This window comes from Nicotiana sylvestris, chromosome 3 (assembly GCF_000393655.2).
Source record: "Nicotiana sylvestris chromosome 3, ASM39365v2, whole genome shotgun sequence".
NCBI lineage: Eukaryota > Viridiplantae > Streptophyta > Magnoliopsida > Solanales > Solanaceae > Nicotiana > Nicotiana sylvestris.
Window position 1 is genome coordinate 94,611,517 of NC_091059.1, and position 25,826 is coordinate 94,637,342.

Sequence of the window (25,826 nt, forward strand, 5' to 3'; positions counted from 1 at the left end):
TGAAATATTTGAGTTTTTAGAAATGAAATGTGTTTGAAATTTTATGGTATCGAGCCCGTATTCTGGTTCCAAAGCCCGGTACAGGTCTTATATATGATTTAAGTTGAGTCTATGAAATTTGGTAAGAAACGGACTTGAAATGACATGAATTGGACCTTATTTGAGAAAATTGGAAAATTTGATATTCTTAAGTGATTTCATGATTTTGGTGTTAAATTCAAAGTTGTTGATGTTATTTTGGTGATTTGAATGCACGAGCAAGTCCATATGATGTTTTTAAGTTGGTGTGCATGTTTGGTTTGGAGCCCCGAGGGCTCGGGTGAGTTTTGGATAGGCTACGGAGTGGAATTTTAACTTAGGAATTTGCTGGTATGTTGCAGGTCTGCAGGCTTCGCATTTGCGAAGCCTGGCTCGTAAATGCGAAAGGACCTGGTCTGCCTTGGGGTCGAAAATGCGACGTAGTGATCGCAAAAGCGATCTCGCAATGCGAAAGGCCCATCGCATTTGCGAAGTGGCCTGGAATTCCCCTTGGTCGCAAATGCGACAATCCGGTCACAAAAGCGACTTCGCAATTGCGATACTTAGTCGCAAATGCGACAACAACAGATTTCTGAGGGGTTCGCAATTGCGACATCTAAGACCAGTTAATTAACACTTAGACGCATTTTCAGTCATTTTTCACCTCTTCTCAAAACATAAACTCTCTTGGGCGATTTTCCAAAAAAAAATTCTTCTCCAAATCAATTGTAAGTCGTTTCTAACTCGTTTTCTTCAATCTTTAACATCTTTTCACATGATCTCAACTCAAAATCAAAGGTTTTCATGGGGGAAATTGGGTATTTTGGATATAACCTAGGTTTTTCAAATTTAAGGGATTTGGACCTTGATTTGAGGTCCGATTTCAAAATAAATTATATATTTGGGTTCGTGGGGGAATGGGTAATCGGGTTTTAGTTCGAACCTCGGGTTTTGACCATGTGGGCCCGGGGGCAATTTTTGACTTTTTGGGAAAAACATTAGGAAACTTATTTTCATGCATTAGAATTGATTCATTTAGCATTTATTGATGTAATTAAGTAACTTGTGGCTAGATACGAGCGAATTATTAGTGGAATCAAGAGGTAAAGTGATAGTTGAGACTTGAATTGTGTTCGTGGAATCGAGGTAATTGTTTGGTCTAACCTTAGCTTGAGGAATTAGGAGTTGTGTACTATTTGCTACGTGTTATTTGTTGAGTACGACGTATAGGTATGGTGACGAGTATCTATATGTTGGTGTCAAGCATGCCCGTGAGTCTTATATTATGATTATTATGACTTCGTTTGTATTATTCATGCCTTTTGTGATGATTTCTATTGTTGAGTAAAGTTTGTGGAAGTAATAGTGATATTTGAGTATTGAAGAGCATTGGCTCAAGTCGTATAATGAATTGTGGAAGTATAATTGGCATTTGAACCTTATAGAGCATTGGCTCAAGTTGTGAAGTGAGTTGTGAAGTAAAAGTGAAAAAAAGAGAAGAGAATTATTATATTGTCTCCCTTGCCGGGATGTTGATGCTTTTGATATTATTCCCTTGCCGGGATTTTATTGCAATTTTATTCATTTCCTTGCCTTATTGCTTGTGATTGTTGTTTGGGCGAGGAAGAGTGTTAAAGCACGAAGGGTGATGCCGTGTATTGTTTTGGTGGGAGAGTGTTAAAGCACGAAGGGTGATGCCGTGTATGATTTGTGAGGAAGAGTGTAAAGCACGAAGGGTAATGTCGTGCCGCACGATGTACAATTCCGTGCCGATTATATTGATGCTATGGTGAGGACGAGAGTAAAAGCACGAAGGGTGATGCCGCGCAGTTTATATTGATTCGTATGGTGAGGACGAGGGTAAAAGCACGAAGGGTGATGTCGTGCACTTGTTTGATTCCTGGTTCTTGTTGAAAATTTAGATATGGTGTTCCTCGTATTTACTTGTTGCCTTCTTATTCTTAATTGATGTTTCCCCCGCAGCATATTTCCCCCTCCTATTATTAACTGTACATTTCGGTTTCTACTTTCCGCTGTATATGATTTAACTGCACAGGTTTGTTCGGTAGTCTGGTCCTAGCCTCGTCACTACTTCGCCGAGGTTAGGCTAGGCACTTACCAGCACATGAGTCGGTTGTGCTGATACTACACTCTGCACTATGTACTGATCCCGGCGTTGCAGCTTTTGGACCTTAGCTTGGGTGGCTGCCTTCAGTCAACACGGAGATCCAAGGTAGTCCTGCAGGCATCCGCAGGCCCTGGCGTCTCCCTCTATCCCTTCATCCTGTTTCATTTATGTATTTCAGAAACAGTGTATTACTTATTTTTCAGACTTTGTTTGTAGTATTCCTAGACCGTCTGTAAAGTGTGACACCAGTTCTGGGTAGTCTTTGTTTAAGAGATTGTATCAGACATATAAAAATGGTTTTATGGTTTCTTCCGCTTGTTTAAATTCTGTTGTTTACAAACTATTGTTTCATAATTGTTGAACGATTAAAAATGGAAAAACAGATAAATTGTTCAAACGTTTGGCTTGCCTAGCTTTCATTAGTAGGTGCTATCACGACTCCCAAAGGTGGAAAATTCGGGTCGTGACAGGTCCTTGTCAAGTGGTTAAACTCAGCTTCTGAAGACATCACTTGGGAAGATTTACATGATTTCCAGTTCAGATTTCCTATTTTCAATCCTTGAGGACAAGGATTTTTGAAGGGGAGGGTAGTTGTTATGATCCAATTATATTTGGAATTACATTCTTTGTATTTTTCATTTGCACATTTATTTCCCCTATTTCCAGCTGAAAGTTGGTTATAACAGTTAGGCACGTGGAAAGCACATGACCCCAGATTTCCTTAATCTAGTTGGATTAATTCCCATATGTAAGCATCGAATTAGTGATTTAAGGCAATAATATCTTCTTCCTTATGTGTCTTAACTCATACCTCAATTGTTCAAGAGCAATTCTTCTAATTTGTTCTTTAGATCTCTCGGTTCTTTTTTCAATTATGAAGATCGTACCAAGACCACAATATTAATCATAAGAATGATTTTGTTTTAGTGAAACCTGCATACAAGCGTGATGGAATACAAATCATGGATGTGAACCTTTCCCCACCACCCATCATCTTAGGCTTCATTTTAATTCAATATTATGGGATTCCAATTCAATAATTAATTTCTCCAATTTATTATGTAATTTTATTTGAGTTGAGAAAATAATTGTGGGAAAAAGAAAACAAGAGAACAAACAAGATAATGCACAGCGCATGAGAAGCAGGTGAAGGGTGAATTACTATATACTTCCTTTATTTTATTTTGACATGGAATTTAAGAAAAATAGATTTTTGAAACCCGTGGTTTAGACGAGCCATTATATTTTTCTTGGCTATAAAATCATAAAAATGACGAGTTTCACGGAATGTGATTGTTTGTGGAAGACAGCCTAAAAAGTTCACGAAGTCAATTGTTGCTTTACAGAAAGTTGTCAACCATGAATTAACCGATTTTATCTTTGTTTTCGCTGGTAGAATTTGCTACAGAATTATAACTTTCTTCCAACCCACGTATAAACTACAAGAAACCCAATCAACCAAAATAAGACGGTGGATTGAGCTACGATTACAAACCCCTCAAGTAGTTCCCTTGATTAGCTGCATCGGTAGTGATAGAAGATATGTAATAACTCCTATTACGCAAAATTACTTTTAAAAGAATACATTCATTTAGTTTGATTACTACATCCAACAATCACTAAATAAACGCGAAGATAAAACATTATAATTCTAAAAAGGAACAGACGAGTTAGTTCCACCGCCCATAGACAATTATCATAAAGCTCAATACAATCAGATTAGCTATGCTGTTAAAAAGAGAATGATAAGATACAATCAAGAATCTGCTGAATAAAAGCAACTGGGTATAACATAGGATGAAGACACGTCCGCGTAGGAAAAAAAAAACCCAAATAGGATTCAACATAATTATACCCTCAAGAAAATGAATATGGAAACAATTACAAAACTGGAGAAGTAGCACCTTCACTGACCCCCAATAAATCAGTACAAGATGCAATAATGCATCTCTTTGGTCCTGAATAATAGAACTGCCCTCTTTCTGCCTAACTACAAACAAAAATAAAAGAAAAAATGCCTCTTCTAAAAGAATATTACAAAGGAGAAATCAACACCCTATGACACACAACAGAAAACAATTATTTTATCTTGAGCCTCCACTTGTTCCCATCAGCGGTCAACAACTGCAAGGTGAGTGAGAAAGAAACAAGGGTAACAACTCTAAACACAGAGCAAAAGACCCAGATAATCTGCCTGCCCGTGTGTAGTGTTTGTTTATACCAGTATGTTGAGCGCCATCAGATTAGTAGGAACCCATGGGTGGCATGCCAAATGGAGGCATGGGAGGCATTCCCATTCCACCCATAGGCGGGGGAGGAGCAAAACCACCTCCCATGCCTGCACCTCCCATGCCTGGCATTGGTGGAGCAGGTAAAGCCAATGGCAGTAGCTGTGCATACATATTCTGCAATCAATCAGTGAATAGGATTAGCAAAGCCTGGTTTGGACATCAACACATTAAGAGATGGTCAATTTTGCCACAAGGTGTACGTGTGTGCCGCTTGTCACAATATTACCATGATCCATGCAACTTAATTCATAAATTCCAGGCCAAAATAAGGAAATAAATTCAATTAGTTCCAACCATAGATAGGTTCTCTATGTACCTGCTGCTTAATAACATCCTTCTCTTCATTCTCTTTGGCTTTTGCTTCACTTTGAGCCTCAATCTTATCTTTTATTAGCTCATCGACCTTGCCAGTGTATTCACGGATAAACTGAGAGAGAGAGAGAGAGAAGTTAGTGATTGCTGATGGCAGTGTGGAACAAGATCTATAAGCACTCCAATGGACGAAATCAAAAATGATTACAGGTTTAAAGATACTAGAAAGTAAAAGAGAAGAATATGATGGGAAAAAAATAAGCAAAGACAGCTCTTAAGCCTCATAAACAAATAAAAAGGTTCATCCTATGTCATCTTAATTTTTATAAAATTTCATAGAGCAACAGAACAAAGGATAAATGAAATAAGAGTATCTTGTGCGAGACAGGTCTAATCTTCAAAACAGCAGCAGACCCTCAACATTGGGGGTGTACTGGTTTAAGAATTTTCTTTTTTGGTCTAACAGTTCATGTGCGGAAAAACTTTTCCGAAAAGAATGCAGAGATAGACCAAACGATTTTGACATAAACTAAACCAGGGTGACTAATGAAAGTGACTCATCAGAACCTCGTGGAGAAGTTTATTATTTAAAGAGCATAGAAGTTCTGCCAAAGCAAATTTGAATTGCATCGCAGGCACAATATGTGTGCTTTAACCACACTGCCTACAACAACAAAAAATAAATTTTGCAGAACCAGTTGCTGTGAAATGCAGGCCTATCCAAAATTATAAGTCTCACAATAAATAGGTCTACCAGAGGAAAGGACTCAAAATCAAGCTGAGGCCTTTTCTTTTTCTTTTGATGGGATAACTGAGAAGGTTGTCTTTTTTATATAGCAGATATGCAAAAGCGCACACATACAAAATCAGAGTGGAGGTTCAGAGATTTACCTGTAACAGGTAAGGGAATGCAAAGTCGATCATATTATTCATCCAGGCAAGCTCAAGGGCAACATCTGGGCGAATCAAATCATAACAAACAAACAGGCATGATGCGAAGCATTCTTTCTTTCCCTGCAAAAACAAGTACCAGTGGTTAGAAGCTCGATTTCATTTCTCCCAAAGGCTTTCTTATACAAAGATAAAGAGTAAACAAATAGAATAAAAGTCAAATGAAAAAAATATAAAGTAAGACGCTTCAGAATTTTCTAGTATCTAGTACATTAGAATTTATACTAGCATTAACCAATGCACAGGTTACGAGAATCCAAGGTATCGGAATTTCTTGGACCAACAAACATCATTTCCACAAACTATTTTATTGCCTCCTTAATAATTCCTGTCCATAAATTTCCTTTTGTTTTCTTTTAAAAGGCAAAGCATGACATTCGAATATGCATATAGATTAATCAAAAAAAGTATGCATATGGCAACAAAAACTTTAAGCCGTATCTGCTAAAACGTTGAAGTGTACCAACTTTTTTTCTTTTTTACTGGGATATCTGTCGCCTTTAATTTTAGGGAGTGTGGAGGTGGGGGTGCTCTGACACCTGCAGATACCCAGTAAACCAAGACGGCCGGTTCCTACTCGCAAGTCACAATAATTTAATCATGAAAATGACATAGGTGACAGAGCAAGTAAATAACCTATTTTCTGCAATCACTGTGTTTACCTCTTCAGGGGCTTGGGCAGAAAGGGGGAGTGAACAGTAAGGATAATTCTTAAAATTCAAACCACTATACCTGTTCAATAAAGTAAACAAGCAACTCCTCTGCAAGTTCGCGATCTCCAGATTGTGAGGCTGTCTCCATGGCATCTTTGTAGAGATTATCTTTCTTTGACAGAGCAATGGATTGCTTCCACCTACCAGCTTTCTTATAGATATAGGCAGCAACACGCCGCATCTCGAGAAGCTCATGTTTCTCTATCTGCTTAAAACAAAAGAAAAGCGGAAAAAGTTATGAGACATCTTATGAACACAGAGAGAGAACTTAGAAGAACTAGCCTCCACCTTCTGTGCAAGACCAATTTGATCGAAGTTATCATGCAAATCAGTTGATTCACGTAGTCTATCATAGTCTTCTTCCTCAACATAAATTTCGTTAAGGGCCTCATTCACTGCAGAAACGTTGTTGCTCTGAACAGCAATCATGTAAGGCTTGACTAGGCGAAGGTGACCAGCCTGATGTCAACCCAACAGAAAAAACAACAGATGATTTACAAAGAAGTATGCATATCACAATCTAATCCAAACATTTCTTGCAAGAAATGAGGTTTTGGTTATAAGCAAAGACCTTTCTCATTATGTCCACTACGCGTGTATGATCCACTCTAAGTGCAAGAACATTTAGCATATCATTAATGAGATCCGGATGCTCTTTCAAATAGAAGTGAACGGCCTTGTAATAAAGCTCCACATTAGCAACTTTGACAACAATGTCTTTGAACTGCATATGATCCCAGGCATCTGGAGAATGATTCATGACAGTAGTGGCAGCATTATCAAATTCATCATATTGGATGTACAAATATGTGAGTTCCTTCCAGTGTTGCTGCTCATCACAGGCACGAATAAGCTTGGGAATGTTGAGTCTGGTGGAGAATAATTTAATGTGTTCCATGAGCTTCTCGTGACGGTATCTGGCATACAAAACACCAAGTTCTGTGAAGATACCCATATGTGCACGCTCCAAACCCAGCCCACTCTCCATAAGAGAGATTAATTCATTGAAACATCCTCTATTTTGGTAATATTCACTAACTTCCTCCAAGTCATCTACCTGCAAAAGTAAAAGGATATACATATCATGAGCAGCCAGAAGATCTCCTTAGATGCAAATGAAGACAGGCAGAAGTACAAGCAATGTCTGCTCGATAATAACCCGTACAGCAAAAAGTTAAGATACCTGCACGATAATGCTAAGCCCACAAATTTGAGCCAAACGGAACTCCTCAGCATCAACACAAGCAAAGCAGACATCTTTCCATGTCTTAGCACTATTTGCCTTGCGTGCTGCATCGACAGCACCTTGAAATTGATTTAACTTCACAAGCGTGCTCGCCAACTTGGCCCAGTTAGAAATGAAAGCGAAAATGATCTTTGCAGCCTCATATAAGCCTTCATCAAACAGCTTATCACCAACATTCGGTAGATTAGCAACATTTGGCATGAGAATAAATTCTTCAATATCACCCAATCGATCAATTTTAGCATATGCATAAATGAGTTCACTATCAACTTTGGGCTCTTTTGTCTTCTGCCTTACCATCAGCAAATACTTAACCAAGTCATGGTAAACATCTGCATCCTCTACAGCATGAATTACATCCAAAAAGTGGGTGGCGTCATCTGCACGAATAAATGACTCAATAGCATCGCTCACTAATCCTTCTCTCAGTTGAGCTTTAGCCACCTGGCTCCAAACAGCATCTTCTTCAACTCGGAATGCAAACTCCACAGCCCGATTAATATCACGAATGTTGTCAAGCAGAACATTAACAGCCTGGACATTCAGATTGAACTTCTTGAAGATAGCAAAAGCTTCTTCATAAAGTTGGGCTTCTACAGCAACCTCCCCTACTGCAGGTCCATCAAAATTATCAAGCCTATTGATATAGTCCATTACTCTGGATGGATCAGCTTTGATGGCTGTCAGGATAAGCAAATTCTGCAAATTAAAGTTCCCACTGAATGCAGAGTTCTGGAGCACAATCTTTTCAAGAAGCTCAATCAGTTCATGAGGAAGATCAGCAGTCATGAAAGCTTTAACAGCAGCAGAAACTTGCTCAGGGCTCTTGCTTTCAGGCAGAGCAGTGGAAACAACTTGATCAATAAGCTGCCTTCTAAACTCATTTTCGGGATTAAGAACTTTCTCCCAAAGATCACCATCCATCCTCTCAACCACATACCTGAAAACATTATAATATGATGGTTTACTCACCAATAGACTTCTGATAAACCAGCTAATATCGCAAACCTAACGAGTGACTAACCTCGCCTGAAGTTTGAACAAAGAGTTCTTGTTTGTCACATTAATGAGTTCATCATCACATTGCCCTCTCCTATATGCAACAACAGCTAGGGTAGGATCGCGCTTCTCACAATATTTACCCACAACGCGCGAGTCATAGTATGGATTGGTTGTGAGGAAATGCTCTGGGTTGTTATTGCTATCGATGATAATCTTTCCCAGAGCATTGTGTACATGCACATCTTGACTTCCTTCACTTACAAGATGCTCCAAGAACTGTGTCAGCAAGCGGAGTCGATTCCTGAAAACCAAGAGGATAAAAAGTTTAACACATGACTGCAAACATTTTTGGATCAATTCTACAGGGATAAAGAAAGACCTCTTTTCACATTCTTCCACCAAGGGCTCAACTGGAAGCAAAGAACGCACAGACAGGATCAATCCCTTAATGAAGTCCTCAGGACACTCATCATCTAAAAGCTGCCCTACAACTAAAGGAGCATTTCCTGGATTGACCTATTCCACAAAAGATAAAAGCCTGTCATTCCCACTTGCAAATACTTCCATAAAACAAGTATTACACAGAAACCATACGAACCTTCTGGACATAACCTTCAATATACCGTAGCATATTGTTGGTATAGAGATAGTGTGTGAGATTGGGAACAAAACCAAAGCGGTCACAAACATTAATCAGAGGCCGAGCATCAGGAAGTTTGGCTTCCATCAAGAAGTTCTTTGTCTTTTCTGCGTTATAGAAGTTTGATTCTCTTGTGACACGCTCAACCTCCTTGATTTGTCCAGTTCTGGCAGCTGCCTCAATATATTTAAAGTGGATATCAGGATCCTCACTGCACAAGACCCAAAAAATCAATGATTAATTAATAATTATAATTAGGCTGTCAAAATGACAAAAAGATAGCTTGAGTATGCACCTGGAACTCAAATATGATCCAAGGAAGAAATATAACCCCTCATAAGATTTAAATTGCTCAAAAAGCTTTATGCAAGCATCAACACCCAACTGCTCACAGTACTCTTTTGCAACCTGCAATACTCATAATCAGCTAAGCTGCCATTATTGATTATTGTGGAATACTACCAAGAAATTCCGCTGCTTGAATTTATGCAAGCATTATAGGTGAGAGTACATGATAAATTCCAGCAAAAGGTCTCTTCTGCAATGACACACCATAACCAGTACCTGAACAATTATTTGAAGGTTCCCTTTGATATTGATAACAAGGAGGTCTTTCATGCATTCCAGTGCCCATTCACGTGAAACAGTCCCAAAGAACTCAACCAAGGCCTGAAAGGAACGGCATTAATCAGTATAAGTCAGATAAACTCCTAAAGAAAAGGTAAATACGATCTATAGATTTTTCCAACCTGAGGCTCAATTGCATGTGTATTCACAATAACACGCTTGATATCAGGCAGTTCAGAATAGTGCTGCAGAAACAACAAATAGATTATTCTGACTTAGCTGTGGTATCTTGGGAATAGTTAAGGAAGAAATGCTGATAATGATTCAACCTGCAGAGCCCGCATGTAAAGACCACCTTTCTCGCAAAGTTGAGCAATACGAGGTCGATCATAATGACTGAACATCCCATTTGCTAATATAGCATCAGCAACATTCGGGAAAGTCACAAGGTTGATTTCCAAGACCTGAGTAGAAGAAAAAGTTACGATTCAAAAGCAGAAGAGATTAACAAACAAAGCTTCCTAATGAAAACAGTAAAGAAACCTTAGTCTGCAGAAAGCCATGCTCTGGAAGGTTAGGTTTCAGAACATCCAGTAAAAATGCTGTTGCCTCACGGATCATGTTCCTCTATTAACAAAAGCAGAAAGAAAGAGACAATCCCTTATCAGCTGTGAACTGCATCCCACAGAAGAAGACAGCAAGCTTTCTAATGCACATAGACTTTAAAGCACTTAAGAAAGGATAAATTTGTAATAAATTGTCTGCTTGACAGTCTACAAGCTATTTGACATCATTATGAGTCAATTAACCTGAAGAAATAGATCGGTGATAGTGTTGTAATCAACAGGACAACCGCCCTCCATTTGGGACATCATGAGCGCAAAGTTAACAGCTCCCTGCACAAACGCACAAATTGTTCAACTTCATCAAAATTAGCACCATGTCGGATTTACAAGTGCTCATTTTCTCTTCGCCACAGAAAAGGCAACTTTCTAAACTGAGTACAATATCTCAAAGTGACATCATTAGATGCACAATTCTTGTAGCAAAATCTCCTCAAAAAAGAAAACCAAATTTGAGGCTGCATCATACAGTCAAAGATATTAACATCCAAATACTGAAGAATAAATCTGGTAAAATCTACAAAATGAAGGCAGTAGATATGGATGAGATAAGATAACATTATGAGTTATTGAACTATTCTCAGCATACCTGGGGATCAGATCGCATAATGGTTTGAAGAAGGAACAAGTAGTCAGGTGTATATCCAACCTGTATCAACCAAAAAAACCATTTTAAATATCCAACGTTGAATTCAGTTATACCAGACAGGTTTGAACCATCTAAACATCGAAGCTCAGACAAGCACCAAAAAAGAAGAAAAACAAATTAAAAAATTCAAACGGAGAAAAAGAAAGACACAAAACAGTCATCCACACGACCACACAAATGAGCCACTCACCTGCTTGGAATATATCAGAATTTTGTCGAATTCCTTGCGCTCAGCAAAAGCAGCAACAACTTTCGGAGTCGCTCTTGCTTTGATATATATTTTCAGGGCAAGGTCATTATCAACAGTCTAATAAAAATTAACGAGTGCAATCAGTAACTAGAGCAATAGACTACTTGCAAAAGCAAAAGCAAATAAGGTGGCGAACAAGCAAATAAAGAATTTCAAATTCAAAATTTAACCTTCACAAGATCCCCGAGTTCCTCACTACACTCCAGCTTATCCTCGGCCAACCAGTTCTCCAACAGGTTTTTCTTGTTCTGGTTGACAACAAGACGCGACAGTTCTAATGATTCAAAAGCGTTTAGCTTCCCTTTTGTTAAAAGTGTCCCAAAGTACTGCAATAGCGGAGGCGTTTGCCCTGCTTGAACAGGAACACTCTGCAAAAAAGACCAATTACAAAACTAAGTGAATAAATATTTGACTACCTTTTGCAGAATAACAGACGAATATTCAGACTCTTTCACGGACTGTGGAGTGATAAAAATCCTGAGAGTAAAACATGTTTCCGGTGTCATAACCAATACCTGAAATTTGGCAACAGTGTCAGGTGTACGGAGTATGCCTTGTGGTGATTCCGCTGCAAGCTCGGCAGCTTCTTTGTACTTTGTCTGGGCAAACAACTCTTGAAACCGCTGGACAACCTGAGGAAATATAAATGTAATAGATTGAGATCATTATAGAGAAAGACATCATCTCAGATTATCAACATGTTGAATCAATAAGATCAAACTGCTGATGATATCCACAACAATCAATGATTCCATTTTAGTATATTGTCCTCGGAGAAGGAAACACAGATAGGATAGCAAAACCAATGGTGCACCGTATAATAAGAAAAGATTGGGTAGATTTCCATAGGAAGTTGACAATATGATATCAACTTACCAAATTCTCAGCTCCAGGAAGGTTTCCTCTCTTGGCAAGATTAACAGCAAGCTCCAGATTATTCAACTGGAATATGATGTGTACAAAATTTATATATTGGTTTATACAAACTAGAAAGAAATCTCCAAATAAAATGCTAATGATATATTATAATAAAAGAGTAAACAAAATTGACATACTTGACCACTGACAAAAGGTACTAGAGTTGCTTCATTTACTGTGGCGAGCAACACTTGACCTCGTCTGTTGATGGCATAGAAACCACCAATAGATGAAGCTTCTGCTGTCAGAAAAATAGGATCCGGGCTGATCCTATTCCTGTACACTGCAGTAGCTGTTTCGAGGTCATAGACAAAGAGAAGCCCAAGCTTTGTGATGACATAAATTAAACTGTATTTATGAGATATCTGCCAAAATAACAAAGAACCATGTTACAGGAAACTGAATAGGGCAAAATGCAGAAAGACAAAATAAAGTGACAACAGAGCCACACAGGGAAGGCAAGAAATACCTGCATGGCAACTGGGAAATCATCAGCAAAATCTGGAGGAAAGAATAGATCTGCCTGTTTCTTCGTAAAAGATGGTTTCCCTGCAAGCATTTAACACAGTACGAAAACTTATGAGAATCACATTAGGCATTTTTCTCACAACAATTTTACTAAAAGAACTCCAAGATTAAACTTCTGGAGAAAGGAAGAGAAGAGCAGTGTAGTGACCTGGCTGGGCTCCAAGCTCAATGACATGCAACTTTGATGTGACTTGTCCAGCGTTCGAGGATTTTGTGGCAAAAGAAATGAGTATAGAATCCCTATCATTTCCAGGAACCTGAATAAAGCATGCAACAGTCAGGTTGGAAACATAAAATCAAGAACAGTGTAACACATCAAAAGAATGGAGGCGCTTTTCTCACCCTGAATGTGGCAAATGCTGCAGCATGTGCCTCGAGAGCTTGACTTCGTTGCTGATCCACTGAAAATAATTGCATGTTCCCTTTGACCAGTTGGGGCCTCTATTAACAGAAAGACAGCAGAATAGTCAAATAAAGAAGTGCATGTTCCTTGTACATTAAACATATGAGAAATCATCAGAAACGTAACAAACACAAACAGGGTTCTACCAATCTTTAAGCTTAAGGTTTTTTTTTATCTGATACCACCGAACATCCAAATAGCAAAAATAGTTGCAGTATACTGGCATTTCAATGCAATACACAATCCAAAGATTGAAAAGTACATGGAAAAAGCATTTTACAGCAATAGGATGTAGACAGAGCAATCACAGAGATAAAAGAAGCTGACAAGCCCTGCACAAGCTTTCCCAGTTTCCCCAATGACATTGAAAAGGCTGCTTGGGAAGTTGAGAAGGACTGTTTTAAAAAATATAGGACACCAAGACTGATTTTTCATTAGCATATAAACATTACACACCTCTGGTGAACCTGGGGCGATACCAATCAAAACCAACCATTTCTCTGAAGGATCACATCGGTAGTTAATTATTTGGTTGTTGGCTAAATTGGCTGTTCTATCAAACATCTTTACAGGCTCAGAATCCCCTGCACAAAGACAAGTGGGAATTATAAAGGGCAGACAACCATCCACCAGCTCAGCTTCAAAAAGTGACCAAGAAATTACTACCAACAGAAATAAAGCTTAACCAGGCAAAAAGGAAGAAGAAAAGGTTGTAATGTGAAAAAGAAAACTACCCTACCTTCAATTGGCCAATGATAGACTGATGTTTGTGTAACAAGACCTAACATCTTCGTAGTAATCCACTTCCAGAAAACAACCTATAGTACACATTTGGTCATTATATGGCTGAGCAGTGCATCACATGATCCATGGCTGTGGGCACTAAATAATGCATAAACCAAATCAAAAATAAATACATAAAGCCAGTACCTGCTCAGGCATCTGATATGATTTCATTTTCTGCTTTGCCTCAATATTGAAAATCTGCAAGTGATCTTGACTAGTTCCTGGGACTTGAGCTTCAAGAGATAACAGAGGATTGTATCATAGGGTGGTCCTTATATTTTTTTAACAAGGCAGATGAAGAGCAGTTTGTTAAGCTTTAAAAAAATATTTTCTAACTCACTTATGATATGAATGTAGATGAAGGAAAACAAATTTTCCCCTGTATTATTCACTGATACTCTATTTAATTTAACAATTATTTTGATGAAAAATTAATAATTTATAAAAGAAATCCATCATTTTGTGTAAGAGAACGAATGAAAGAGTAAAATTGACCTAGCCAAACTACAATGTGCTGGTCCTAATAAAGAACTCCAAAAACATACACCAGGATGTCCCTGGAAGGGGAATTCTGTAAGCAACAACTCGCTAATAACAGAACATGTAGCGGAGACAACGATAAGTTCCACTATTGTAGAAAATACAATGAAGATGCAATTAGAAACCACACGTTCTAGATAAGATAAGAAATGCATCAACCATTAGCAGCAGGGTAACAGATTGAAAGTGTATCAACACTCAAGTGATATAAGGTGTTATGAGAGAAAGGGACTAAAATGTACGATTATGGAACACCTTCTTCAATTGCCAGCTTCCCCAGTAAACTTGAGAATGGCCACCAATTAGTTCCTATTGTTTCCCTAACTCCAATCAAAAAGTGTGTGATATCCACAAGGATCTCCCCAAGGAGGAGATCACGACACGCAATACAGTCAAAACCCAATCAACCTCCTTGATCCATCCCCTATTTCGCACTTAGATTGCTAAAAGCTTCACATGTGCATTTTACACTATGATTGCTAACCCCTTCTACTTTTTGCTAGTTTCAAAGTTCTTTAGTATATCAGGAAAGTGGTGAAGAGAGAATGCTTAGTTGCTCGAAAGCGAGTAAGCCAACAAACTCTAAAGCCAATAAATAAAAATATCATTGGCAATTCAGGAATTGTTATCAAAATCGTTTAAAAGTCAGTAACTTGAACCAGTATGAGAACCCATCCATGAGAATTTAATACTTGTAGCTAAGAATCCATACCTTTTAGAGCCAAAATTCTAGAATTAGGATTCATAAGAGCAGAATCGGCGGTAATTGGACGCCTCAAAGGTTGCATTGGCATGTTCATATCAATAATCACCACACTATTCTGAGGCGCCGTCTCTCTTACGCATATATACTTATCCGATTCCATGGTAACATTCGTGAACGTGATGAACTGCGGGTTCACCCCTATACTTTGCAACTGCGCAACATAATACGAAATTCAATCCAGTATAACAAAATCAATAGCATACTCTCTATTACAGATCTGGCAATATAATTACGTATGAAAGATCTAACTAACAGTCCACACATGCTAACCTATCAATACACTAATAACAATAGCGAATCAATGTGACTCAAAACAGTACATAATCGAGGCTCAAGTAATTATACCGTGAGGGCCTCTTTCATGGTGATCGGAGCGTTAGCAGCCGCCATGATGGGCGAGATCAAAGATAATGGATCGGAGCTCCGGATCTGTGATTAAATTGCGAAATCAAATGGGCGATTTGGTGGGGAGTCCAAACGCCAGAGAGATCTCAGACGAAGAAGAAACCCTCCAATACAGAGAGGAAACGAAGTGGGAGAAAGAGATACACAGTTCTTCTGAAGAGAAGAAAGAGAACTGATGCTAGAAATGTATATGGAATTTTTGGATTAGACAAAACTTAAATTGGTGGTCTCTTTTGAGTTGTAAACAGGAGTACACTTGTGTCTGAGATCCGAACTAATGATTAAATAACATTCTTTAGGTGACATTTGATAGTGTTATTAAAAGCCTTTTTTTCTGTACAAACCTAATTTTGAATAGATTCATTTACATCCAAAATTTTACTTGAAAATCAAACTTATTCTTCAATGTTGAACAATAATCATTTCATCCTTATATCAAAGTTAACTTTTTAAAATACTTATTTTACCCTTTACAATTTTATATCATTTTTTTTATTTTTCTTATTTTAATCTATATTATAGACTTACATATAGACAAATAAATATTATTTTTGAAATAAAAAAGAGTAAGAAATAGTAATCAAGCATAAAAGTTAATGGCATTCAATAATGAAATTTTTTTAAAAATACTCATATCAATAATCTTATTAATAGCAATCAAAACTCAATCTATTTACAAATTTAAAAATAAAAGAAAGTGAGAACTTTGTAATTTATGCAATGCATGTAATAAAAAAAGGTGAAAATTGAGTAAATTTTATAACAAATTCCTAAAATTTATCTATTTATACTTTACATAAATTTTATTTTTCAATCTACAAAAAATTCTATTAATAACAGTCAAAACTCAAAAATCTATATACATAATATAATAAAGAATAAGAGAAAAGTTGACTTAAAGTCTCTCTAAAACACAGAAAGACATACATTATATGCATACTTATTTAATACACGTAATATTAAAACAATAATCATAAAAGTACGATAGATTTTATAATAAATTTATAAACTAAATATTCTATTTATTATGTCAATGACCTTAATTAAGTTATATACTAAAAAAATATTATTTAAAATCATAGTTAAAAACATACTTAAAAATATAAACTATCAAATACGATATAAAAAGTTAATACATATATGGGGAATTGAAATCGTCAAGGATAAAATAGATATTGCATAAGATAAAAGGATGAGAGTGCCTATTGTTCAAAGTTAGAGGATGAGATTAATATTTAAAGTAAAATTAAGGGATGTAACTAATTTTCACCCTATTTTTGTAAAGAAATTTCTAAAAGAAATAATTATTTTGAATTCGTTTTTTTTTTCAAAACACAAAATTATAATGGGGAAACCCTTTACTTTACAATATTATAAATCACATCTCTACATTATCAATCCTAGTGTATATATAAACATTAAGTATATATTACAAAATATCATGTATTAAATTAAGAGGAATTTTCATAAATCACTATTGTTTAGAGCCTAGTAACTATAGTTTGTCTAATTACTATTTGTAGTTACAATTTAATTTTTACTAACTTGTATCACGCTAACTAAGCAGGCGCTCTAACCAACTGAGCAAGGAGAGCTTGTTGTTCTATTGTTTCAGTTCAATTAATCTCTTATTTCATGGATTTGCTATAAAATTCAAATATAACTACGAATAGTAAATTTGTTAAAAATATAGCTACGAATAATAAATATAGTGAAAATATTTGATACGTTGCGTAATTTTTCCTTAAACTAATCCTAAATGTTGGTCTGTGGTCCTTGAGGGCTTACCAATCTTTGATATATGGGTTCATGCATTCAATAGCAAGTAGAAGAGAATTCAAACACACGATGATATAGTTAATATTTGTTGTAACGACCCCAACCGATCGCTTTGATTATTGTAGCTTCGTTTCTCCATTTATCTCTTCTTCTATATTTAATTATGGCTATGTGACTTGCCGAGGTGGTTGGTTTGGTTTCGGAGATGTTTCGGAGTGAAATGGACACTTAGTCCCAAGGTTAAAGGCTTAGGTTGAAAGAGTTGACTGGAGTTTGACTTTTGAGTAGAGACTTCAGAATGGAGTTTTGATGGTTCTGATAGCTTCATATGGTGATTTCGGACTTAGGCATATGTTTGGATGTCGATTTGGAAATCCATAGGTCGTTTTGGCTTGAATTGGCGAAAATTAGAAAGTTGAAGGCTTAGAAGGTTGAGAAGTTTGTCCAAGAGTTGACTTTATTGATATCGGGTTTGTAGAGTTGGAATAGGTCCATTGTGTCATTTATGACTTGTGTGCAAAATTTGAGGTCAATCGGAGTTGGTTTGGTATGATTCGGCATTAGTTTTAGAAGTTAGAAGTTCATTAGGCGTGAATTTTTATTGGGGTGTGATTCGTGATTTTGGTGTTGTTTGATGTGATTTGAGGTTTTGACTAAGTTCATATCGTGTTTTAGAACTTGTTGGTATGTTTGGATGGGGTCCCGAGTGCCTCGGGTGTGATTCGAATCATGTTCGGCTCATTTTGGCCTTGTTGGACTGGTGTATCTAGTTTCCTTATACGCGATTGCGAAGAGAGGACATCGATCGCGAAGGGTTGTTTGGTGGCTATGGAAAGTTATTCATCGCTTTGGCGAGTTTGAGGACGTGATTGAGCTTTGGTTGATTTTGCAACGCGAAAGCGGAAGAAGGGACGTGTTCGTGAAGAAGGAAGGTGAGGTCTGGAAGTTGCACTCGTTGTTCTTTGCGATCGCGTATCTTGGTCCGCGATCGCGGCGTTCTGGGTTGATGAGAATCGTGTTTGTGACTAGTGATTCATGTTCGTGTAGACCATTTGGAAGGCAGCGAATTTTATTCTTCGCGATCGCGGCGGTCATTTTGCGATCGCGAAGAGGAACAATTGGGCAGCAGATATTAAAATCCTAAATCGAGGGTTAGAGTATTAGTTTCATATTTTGAGTTGTAGAGCTCGATTTTAGGCGATCTTGGAGAGGATTTTCACGTCTTGGACCGGGTAAGTATTTTTGACTCGGGTTTGTCATTTATTATGATTCCATCCTTGTTTTTATCGTTTATTTAGTGAATTAAAGTGAAGAAATGGGGATTTTGGTGGAAACTTTTCAAAAAATAAAAAATAGAGGTTTGAAAATCGATTTGAGGTCGGAATTAGATGATTTTGGTATGGTTGAACTTGTAATCGAATGAGTGTCCGGAATTTATAAATTTTGTCGGGTTTCGATACGTGGGCCTGGGATTGACTTTTTGATTTTGATAAAGATCGAAACTTTATTGTTTGAAGTTATTTCCTACAACATTATTTGTTGATATTGAGTTGTTTGTGACTATATTCGTGTAGTTTGGAGGCCGATACGCATGGGAAGGGCTTGTTGAATTTGTGATTTGCACGATTTGAAGTAAGTAACACATTTAAACTTGGATTTAAGGGTATTTAACCCTAAGGACTACATTATGTGAAAGATATTGGGATGACGTACGCACTTAGTGACGGACGTGTGTGCTTGCACCAGTTTCTTCATGGTTTGGGGAGGCCTTTAGGCTAATACCGGGCCTGTTTAGCTATGATATCATGTTACCTCCGCGTCCCCTCTACTTGTTTGATTATTTGAATTGTGAGTCATGTTAGACATCATGTCTAGGCTATGTGCTAACTATTTCAGACTTGATAGGGCTATTATTACTGTTTTTGAGTCATATACCTTATTTGCACACATGTACTCAGTCATGATACTATATCCATGTATGATATCTCTGTCTCAATACTTCTTATTTGATTCCTCACATGTTGTTGATATCGCTTAAGGGTAAAACTGTTTAATTGAATATTTGAGATGTGTTCATCTGAGACTTGAACAATAAATGACTGAGTTTGGGCCTTAAAGTCGGGTTGGTACTGATTCTGAGGTGACGCATACATCAGGCCCATATTGGCTGAGTATTACCATTTTATGGTGACGCGTGCACTAAGCCTCATTATTGGGCTAAGTGATTATAATTAGTGGTTGGGCAGTTATGCCAGACACTCGTACAGTGCTAAGTGTAAATACTATTGATGGATCCATTGTGTACTGTTGATTTACGTGTATACTTGACATGTAGGCATAGAGATGTGCTTTCCTCATGCTAACTGGTAATTGACCTGCTTTATCCGTGTTGGGTTTTAAACTGTTATACTTGAAAGCATGACTAAATTCCTGAAATGAGAACGAGTTGTACTTGACATCATTGATTTACTGTTTTTACGGTTTATCTTGTATTTTCTGAACTGTTATCAGATATTGGTACTGGTATTTGACTATTATTCTGAGCTCGTCACTGCTTTCAACCCAAGGTTAGTGTTGTTACTTATTGAGTATATTGGGTCGATTGTACTCATACTACACTCTGCTCTCTGTGTGCAGATCTAGGTACATCCGGCCGAGGTGATTTCTAGGCTTGAGTTGTGCCAGCTATTTAGGAGACTACGAGGTAGCTGCCATACTATTCGTAGTCCTTGAAGTTCTCTTCCTGTTATCTTTATCTTTACTGTTTCTCATATTCAGATAGTTGTATTAGAGGATTTATTTCGTACCTTGTTATTCAGTAGTGTCACGACCCAAAAATCAAACTTGGTCGTGATGGCGCCTCTCGTGAAGACAAGGCCAGCCGACACAACACCCATTTTAACCCTTTAATCATTAAGAGTCATTTTTAAGCCTTTAATTTAACAAATGTTTCATAATATAAGTCTGAATGAACAGTGCAGAAATAACATACAACCCGACATCGGGGTGTCACTAGTCATGAGCATCTACCAAGGTCTGAATACAACAAAACAGTCTAAAAATGTACCAAGTACAGTAATGAAAATGAGAGAAAGGAAGCAGTGCTGCGAACATCATGCAGCCACATTGCTAACTTTGATGACTCTGCGTCTGAGCAATCAACACCCGCTATCGAGTTTCGAAATACCTGAATCTGCGCACGAGATGCATGGAGTAATATGAGTATTCCAACCCAGTAAGTAACAAGAGTAAATAAAGATTGAGCAGTAGAAAATGATGAATCCACATTATGATAAACTCAGTAAGCACAACAAGCTTTCAAATCAGAATACGAGTCAATCATCTCATTTAAATTCCAGCTTTTGGTAAAAATCATTTGAAGATGCCTTCCAACAGTTTCAATAGAGATTCAATATAATTTATAATTAAAGAGATGAAAATCATAATCGGTCCCTCGGGCAAAAACATAGTTCGTATACAGCCTCTCGGGCAAAACATGAATCATAAACACCTTATAACATAAAAATCTCAGTGGAAATAACAAAGCCAATTCAATGATTAAATTCCGAACATCTCATAAAAACTCCAGCTTAAATGAAAGTTGTTTAAAAGCATTTGTTTAACATTTTCAACAGAGGCTTAGTATAAAGTGGAGTGGTAACAGCAATTTCATAAAAACAAGTCCCTCGGACAAAGCATCACTCATATATGTATACAGCCCCTCGGGCAAGCCTCTCAGTCACTCGAGACTCAACTCTCATCAATCAGCGCTCACACTTAGCACTCACACTAAATAAGTACCATATAGTAACAGTTGCGGCGTGCAGCCCGATCCATTTATCTTGTCGATGGCACTCACTAGGGGTGTGCAGACTCCGGAGAGGCTCCTACAGCTCAAGCGCTAATCACTGCGGCGCAGCGCGATCCAATATATATATATATATCGCTACAGTGCTCAGCCCGTTCTAATATATATATATATCGCTGCGGCGTGCAGCTCGATCCATAATTCATACATATATAAATATCCTCACCATTAGGTTCTCAACCTCTCTCAGTCATTAACCTCACAATCAGACTCTCGGTCTATCTTAGTCATCGACCTCACAATCAGACCCTCGGTCTATCTCAGTCATCAAGCTCATAATCGCTCGGGCCATCAGTCAATCAGGGAACTCAGCCCAAACAGTTTTCACATTTTAAAAATTAAAGTGACAAAACTATATTTAAACAATAAATAAGTAAAATAAGACTGAGGATATGCTTTCAAAACAAATAGAGTGAGGAAAAGTAGTGAAAATGCCCGTAAGGGTCTCAACAGGTCGGCACAAGGCCCCAAACATCGCATAAAATATGGAATATCATAAGATTTCAAATCAAATACGTGACTTGACAATCGTACGGGACGGACCAAGTCATAAACCCCAACGGTGCACGACTCCACGCTCGTTATCTAGTGTGTGTGTCACCTCAAAGTAGCACGACGATGTGAAATTCGAGGTTTCAAACCCTCAGGACAACATTTACAATCATTATTTACCTCAATCTGATCCAAACTCTAGCTCACGATGCCTTTGCCCCCACAAATCGACCTCCGGATGCTCCAAGTCTAGCCACAATCAGTACATAACCATTAGAATATGCTAAGGGAATGATGCCTACTTGAAAATATTCAATTTACATCAAAATTCCCGAAATTTGCTCAAACCCGGCCCCCGGGCCCACGTCTCGGAATCCGATAAAAATCCCATCAATAAAATTCTCATTCGCTCACGAGTCTACCCATATAAATTTCATCAAAATCCGATCTTAATTGCCCATTCACATCCCTAAAAGAATCTCAAACTTTTCTTCCATTTTCCCTTAATTTTCACTCTAATTTCTCAAACTAAATGATGAAATTCAAGACCAAATCATGGAACTAAACCAAATTTCAGTGAAGAATACTTACCCCAATAGCTCCACTGAAAATCTCCTCAAATTCCACCTTCTCCCGAGCTCTCCAATGGTTTTTATGAAAATGGACTCAAACCCTCGTTTTCAAGATAAAATCTGACTGCCCAAGCATTAATACACTGCGATCGCGGGACCACCCACGCGATCGCGAAGAACAAACTCGCAGCCTCTACATTTTTACTCACTGCGATCTCACACATGCTCACGCGATCGCGAAGCTGCACCCTACTGGCCTATGCGATCGCGTACTCTCTCACGTTGTCGCGAAGAACAGCTGCTCCACCTCACGCACCTCAGATCCTTATGCGATCGCAACCACTCTAAGGCAATCGCATAGAAAACAATTATGCTTCCCCCAAATATCCCTATGCGATCGCATTCATACCCACGCGATCGTATAGAAGAACACCAGAACTGAACACCAGCAGCAATTTCTGCAATTTTTCAAGTCCGAAAAGATCTGTTTAACTACCCGAAACTCACCCGAGGCCCTCGAGACCTCAACCAAATATGCCAACATATCCCATAACATCATTCAAACTTGTTCCAACATTCGGAATGCTCAAAACAACACCAAAACACCAAATTTACATCGGATTCAAGCCTAAGAATTTCAAGAACTTCCAAATTTCGCTTTCGATCAAAAAGTTTACCAAACCTCGTCCGAATGACCTGAAATTTTGCACACACGTCACAAATGACAAAACGGAGCTACTGCAACTTCCGGAATTCCATTCCGACCCCTATATCAAAATCTCACCTATCAACCGAAAAACGCCAAAATCTTAATTTAGCCAATTTAAGCCTAAACCTTCCACGGACTTCCAAAATGCATTCCGATCATGCACCTAAGTCCCAAATTACCTAACAGAGCTAACCAAATCATAAAAATTCCAATTCAAGGTCATCTACTAACAAGTCAAAACTTGGTCAAACCTTTCAGATTTTAAGTTTCAAATTGAGAACTGTTCTTCCAAATTCATTCTGATTACCCTAAAACCCAAAACCAATGAGTTACATAAGTCATAATACATCACGCGGGGCTTGTCATGCCTGAGAACTGACGAGCAAAGTGAAAAAACTCAAAACGATCGGTCGGGTTGTTACATCCCCCCCCCCACTTAAACATACGTTCGTCCTCGAACATGCCCATAGTTGTTCCAAAAGCCAACCAATCGATGAATAACCTCACCATGCATATACCCGGGGGTGATCCCGCGTCACCCTATCTCATATAGGCTCGATAACACAATATAACTGAAATTTCACAATCCAAACTAGCCCATAAACCATATAATCACATTTTCACTTCTGAAATCATCCACCAGATTAGAATCTCACATTTATACCCTGAATAAGCCCGAACAAGCTATAATCACCCATACATGCAACCTCAAGTGCAATCACATGACGTACCACATAACTCAAACACTTGCAGTGATAACTTCTAATCACAGCAGCTGCACACAACAACCGAATACCTATAGAAAGCCTCTTATCAACTAAAGTCTCATTCCAACACTTTCATATGCTGCCAATGATAAATGATACACGCAGTAAGCCATAACCATTTCTTAGATCGACCATTCATGAAGCCACTTCTCCTTTGGCAAAGACCATAGCAAATTTCTGAACCGAACCTTGATATTACCCTTCTAACATGCTGAAATCGAATCCGTTTGTATTCATTAAAGACCCCAATGATCTCATCTAATCCAACACAATTACTCTGGTGACATGACACCTCGATACAGGATGAAGCCGCAACTTGAGCAATCCGTGCACCAATAAGCAACAATCCGAACTTACTTAAATCATGAAAATGACTCAAATGAAAGAGCTGTACTGCAAGCTCACTAGTACCACCACAAACACAAGGCTGAGATCCCGTCACACATCGTAGAAACAGAACACATGAATCTAACCCGCAGGATCATACTTCCAATGCGCGACCTCATCCAAACACTGGTCCACATGAGACACCTCTTAAGTCACTATGCTCAAAATCGACAATCGTGCGCAATATGATGTCTAAAACCAAAGCAATCATCATAACCACTGCGAGGCAATTACATAACACCACACAACTCGAAAGGATATAACTGATACACCATCCACCGAGCAATACCCAGCACTCTTCCCGCTCGAATTCCACTAAGAAACCCCAATGGAGCCGCACCATATGTGCTAATAACGAACAAATCATAACGCCTTGCAACGTAGAAAAGTACTCATAGATCACCTCAGAACACTAATGGCTCAATAACAACTGAATCAACACATCCCTCACCAATAGCAACTCGAAGTCAACAAAGCCGTCTTGATGCAGAACACACATCCATATAGGTCTACCAATGATCCACACATCAACTCTAGTTATCCACAACATATAAATAACCCTCCAAAGGTTCACAATGATTGAATTATTATTTGACTAACTTACCCACATCTTTACCGTCCACAACCATGAGCTAACCTATTTATGAGAACTTTCAATCTCCAAGTCCATAACGTACACGAATTACCATATTTGATCCCAATTTAGCCACTCGAATATACAATACACGTCTAATACTCAATCATCCCATGAGAGGTACACCTATAATTCCTTTATTCCACCAAACAAACTCGAATATCATCAGTCGATTAGACAAGATAGTGTCGCAATACCAATAAAGCATCCATAACTCAAACACCCAGTGATCTCATTTATCTAGTCACCTGAAGTTGCCTATGCTATCTAAGAATTTATGACCTTTCTTTCAAAACTGAATTGTGACCTTACACATGCAAATCTCAACCCCACACAACATACCGCATATACTATACCACCCGAATGATAATTATGAGAACTTCGCAATCCACTCCGAGCTACAAGCAACTACTTACTCAACCAGCCAAGAACTTTTCTATTCGATCCCATCTAGGAGAAGATCATTATACATCCCATGTTCCTCATGCCAATAGGAAAAATATACCTCTCTAACTGTGGTGGAAACCATCTAGAACTCTCCAAATTCCATTTGCACAAAACTAAACCATCAGAACTGAATCCTTCTAATTCAACCGGGTTACGCAGGTCACTAAAACCCGAGAGAATTGCCGTGAAACACCTGTAGAAACTTATTACCTCATAAGCATCCGAAGAACTAATCATATCCTTACCATACCGACTCGGCCTATTACCAAACTATCTCATCTTATCCGAGTTCCTTCTAATTTACCTTCAACTTGATACTCCACTCCTTCTTGCTATAACATCACAATTCCTCAACCCAGACTCACCACACGAGACCTAAGCATAAGACCACACTGTCTAAGGCTCAAAACCCGCTGAATACCCTCTTAAATATCC

At 38.1% G+C, this 25,826-nt stretch overlaps 1 protein-coding gene across 1 annotated transcript; it reads right to left on the minus strand.

Annotated features, from left to right (window-relative positions):
* Positions 1–3,960: 3,960 nt before the first annotated feature.
* LOC104234988 (clathrin heavy chain 2) lies at positions 3,961–15,984 on the minus strand. The gene is made up of 30 exons (XM_009788657.2): positions 15,677–15,984; positions 15,278–15,482; positions 14,170–14,258; positions 13,979–14,057; positions 13,696–13,823; positions 13,179–13,277; positions 12,985–13,093; positions 12,778–12,857; positions 12,446–12,673; positions 12,267–12,332; positions 11,906–12,022; positions 11,561–11,758; positions 11,331–11,447; positions 11,081–11,140; positions 10,678–10,764; positions 10,412–10,495; positions 10,198–10,332; positions 10,051–10,113; positions 9,866–9,970; positions 9,597–9,709; positions 9,260–9,512; positions 9,041–9,177; positions 8,684–8,962; positions 7,597–8,599; positions 6,985–7,470; positions 6,702–6,872; positions 6,433–6,618; positions 5,641–5,763; positions 4,754–4,864; positions 3,961–4,551 (listed from the first exon to the last, which is right to left on the minus strand). Exons 1-30 carry the CDS (start codon positions 15,719–15,721, stop codon positions 4,390–4,392), a joined length of 5,118 nt encoding a protein of 1,705 aa, XP_009786959.1. The 5' UTR covers positions 15,722–15,984; the 3' UTR covers positions 3,961–4,389.
* Between the last annotated feature and the right edge of the window lie 9,842 nt (positions 15,985–25,826).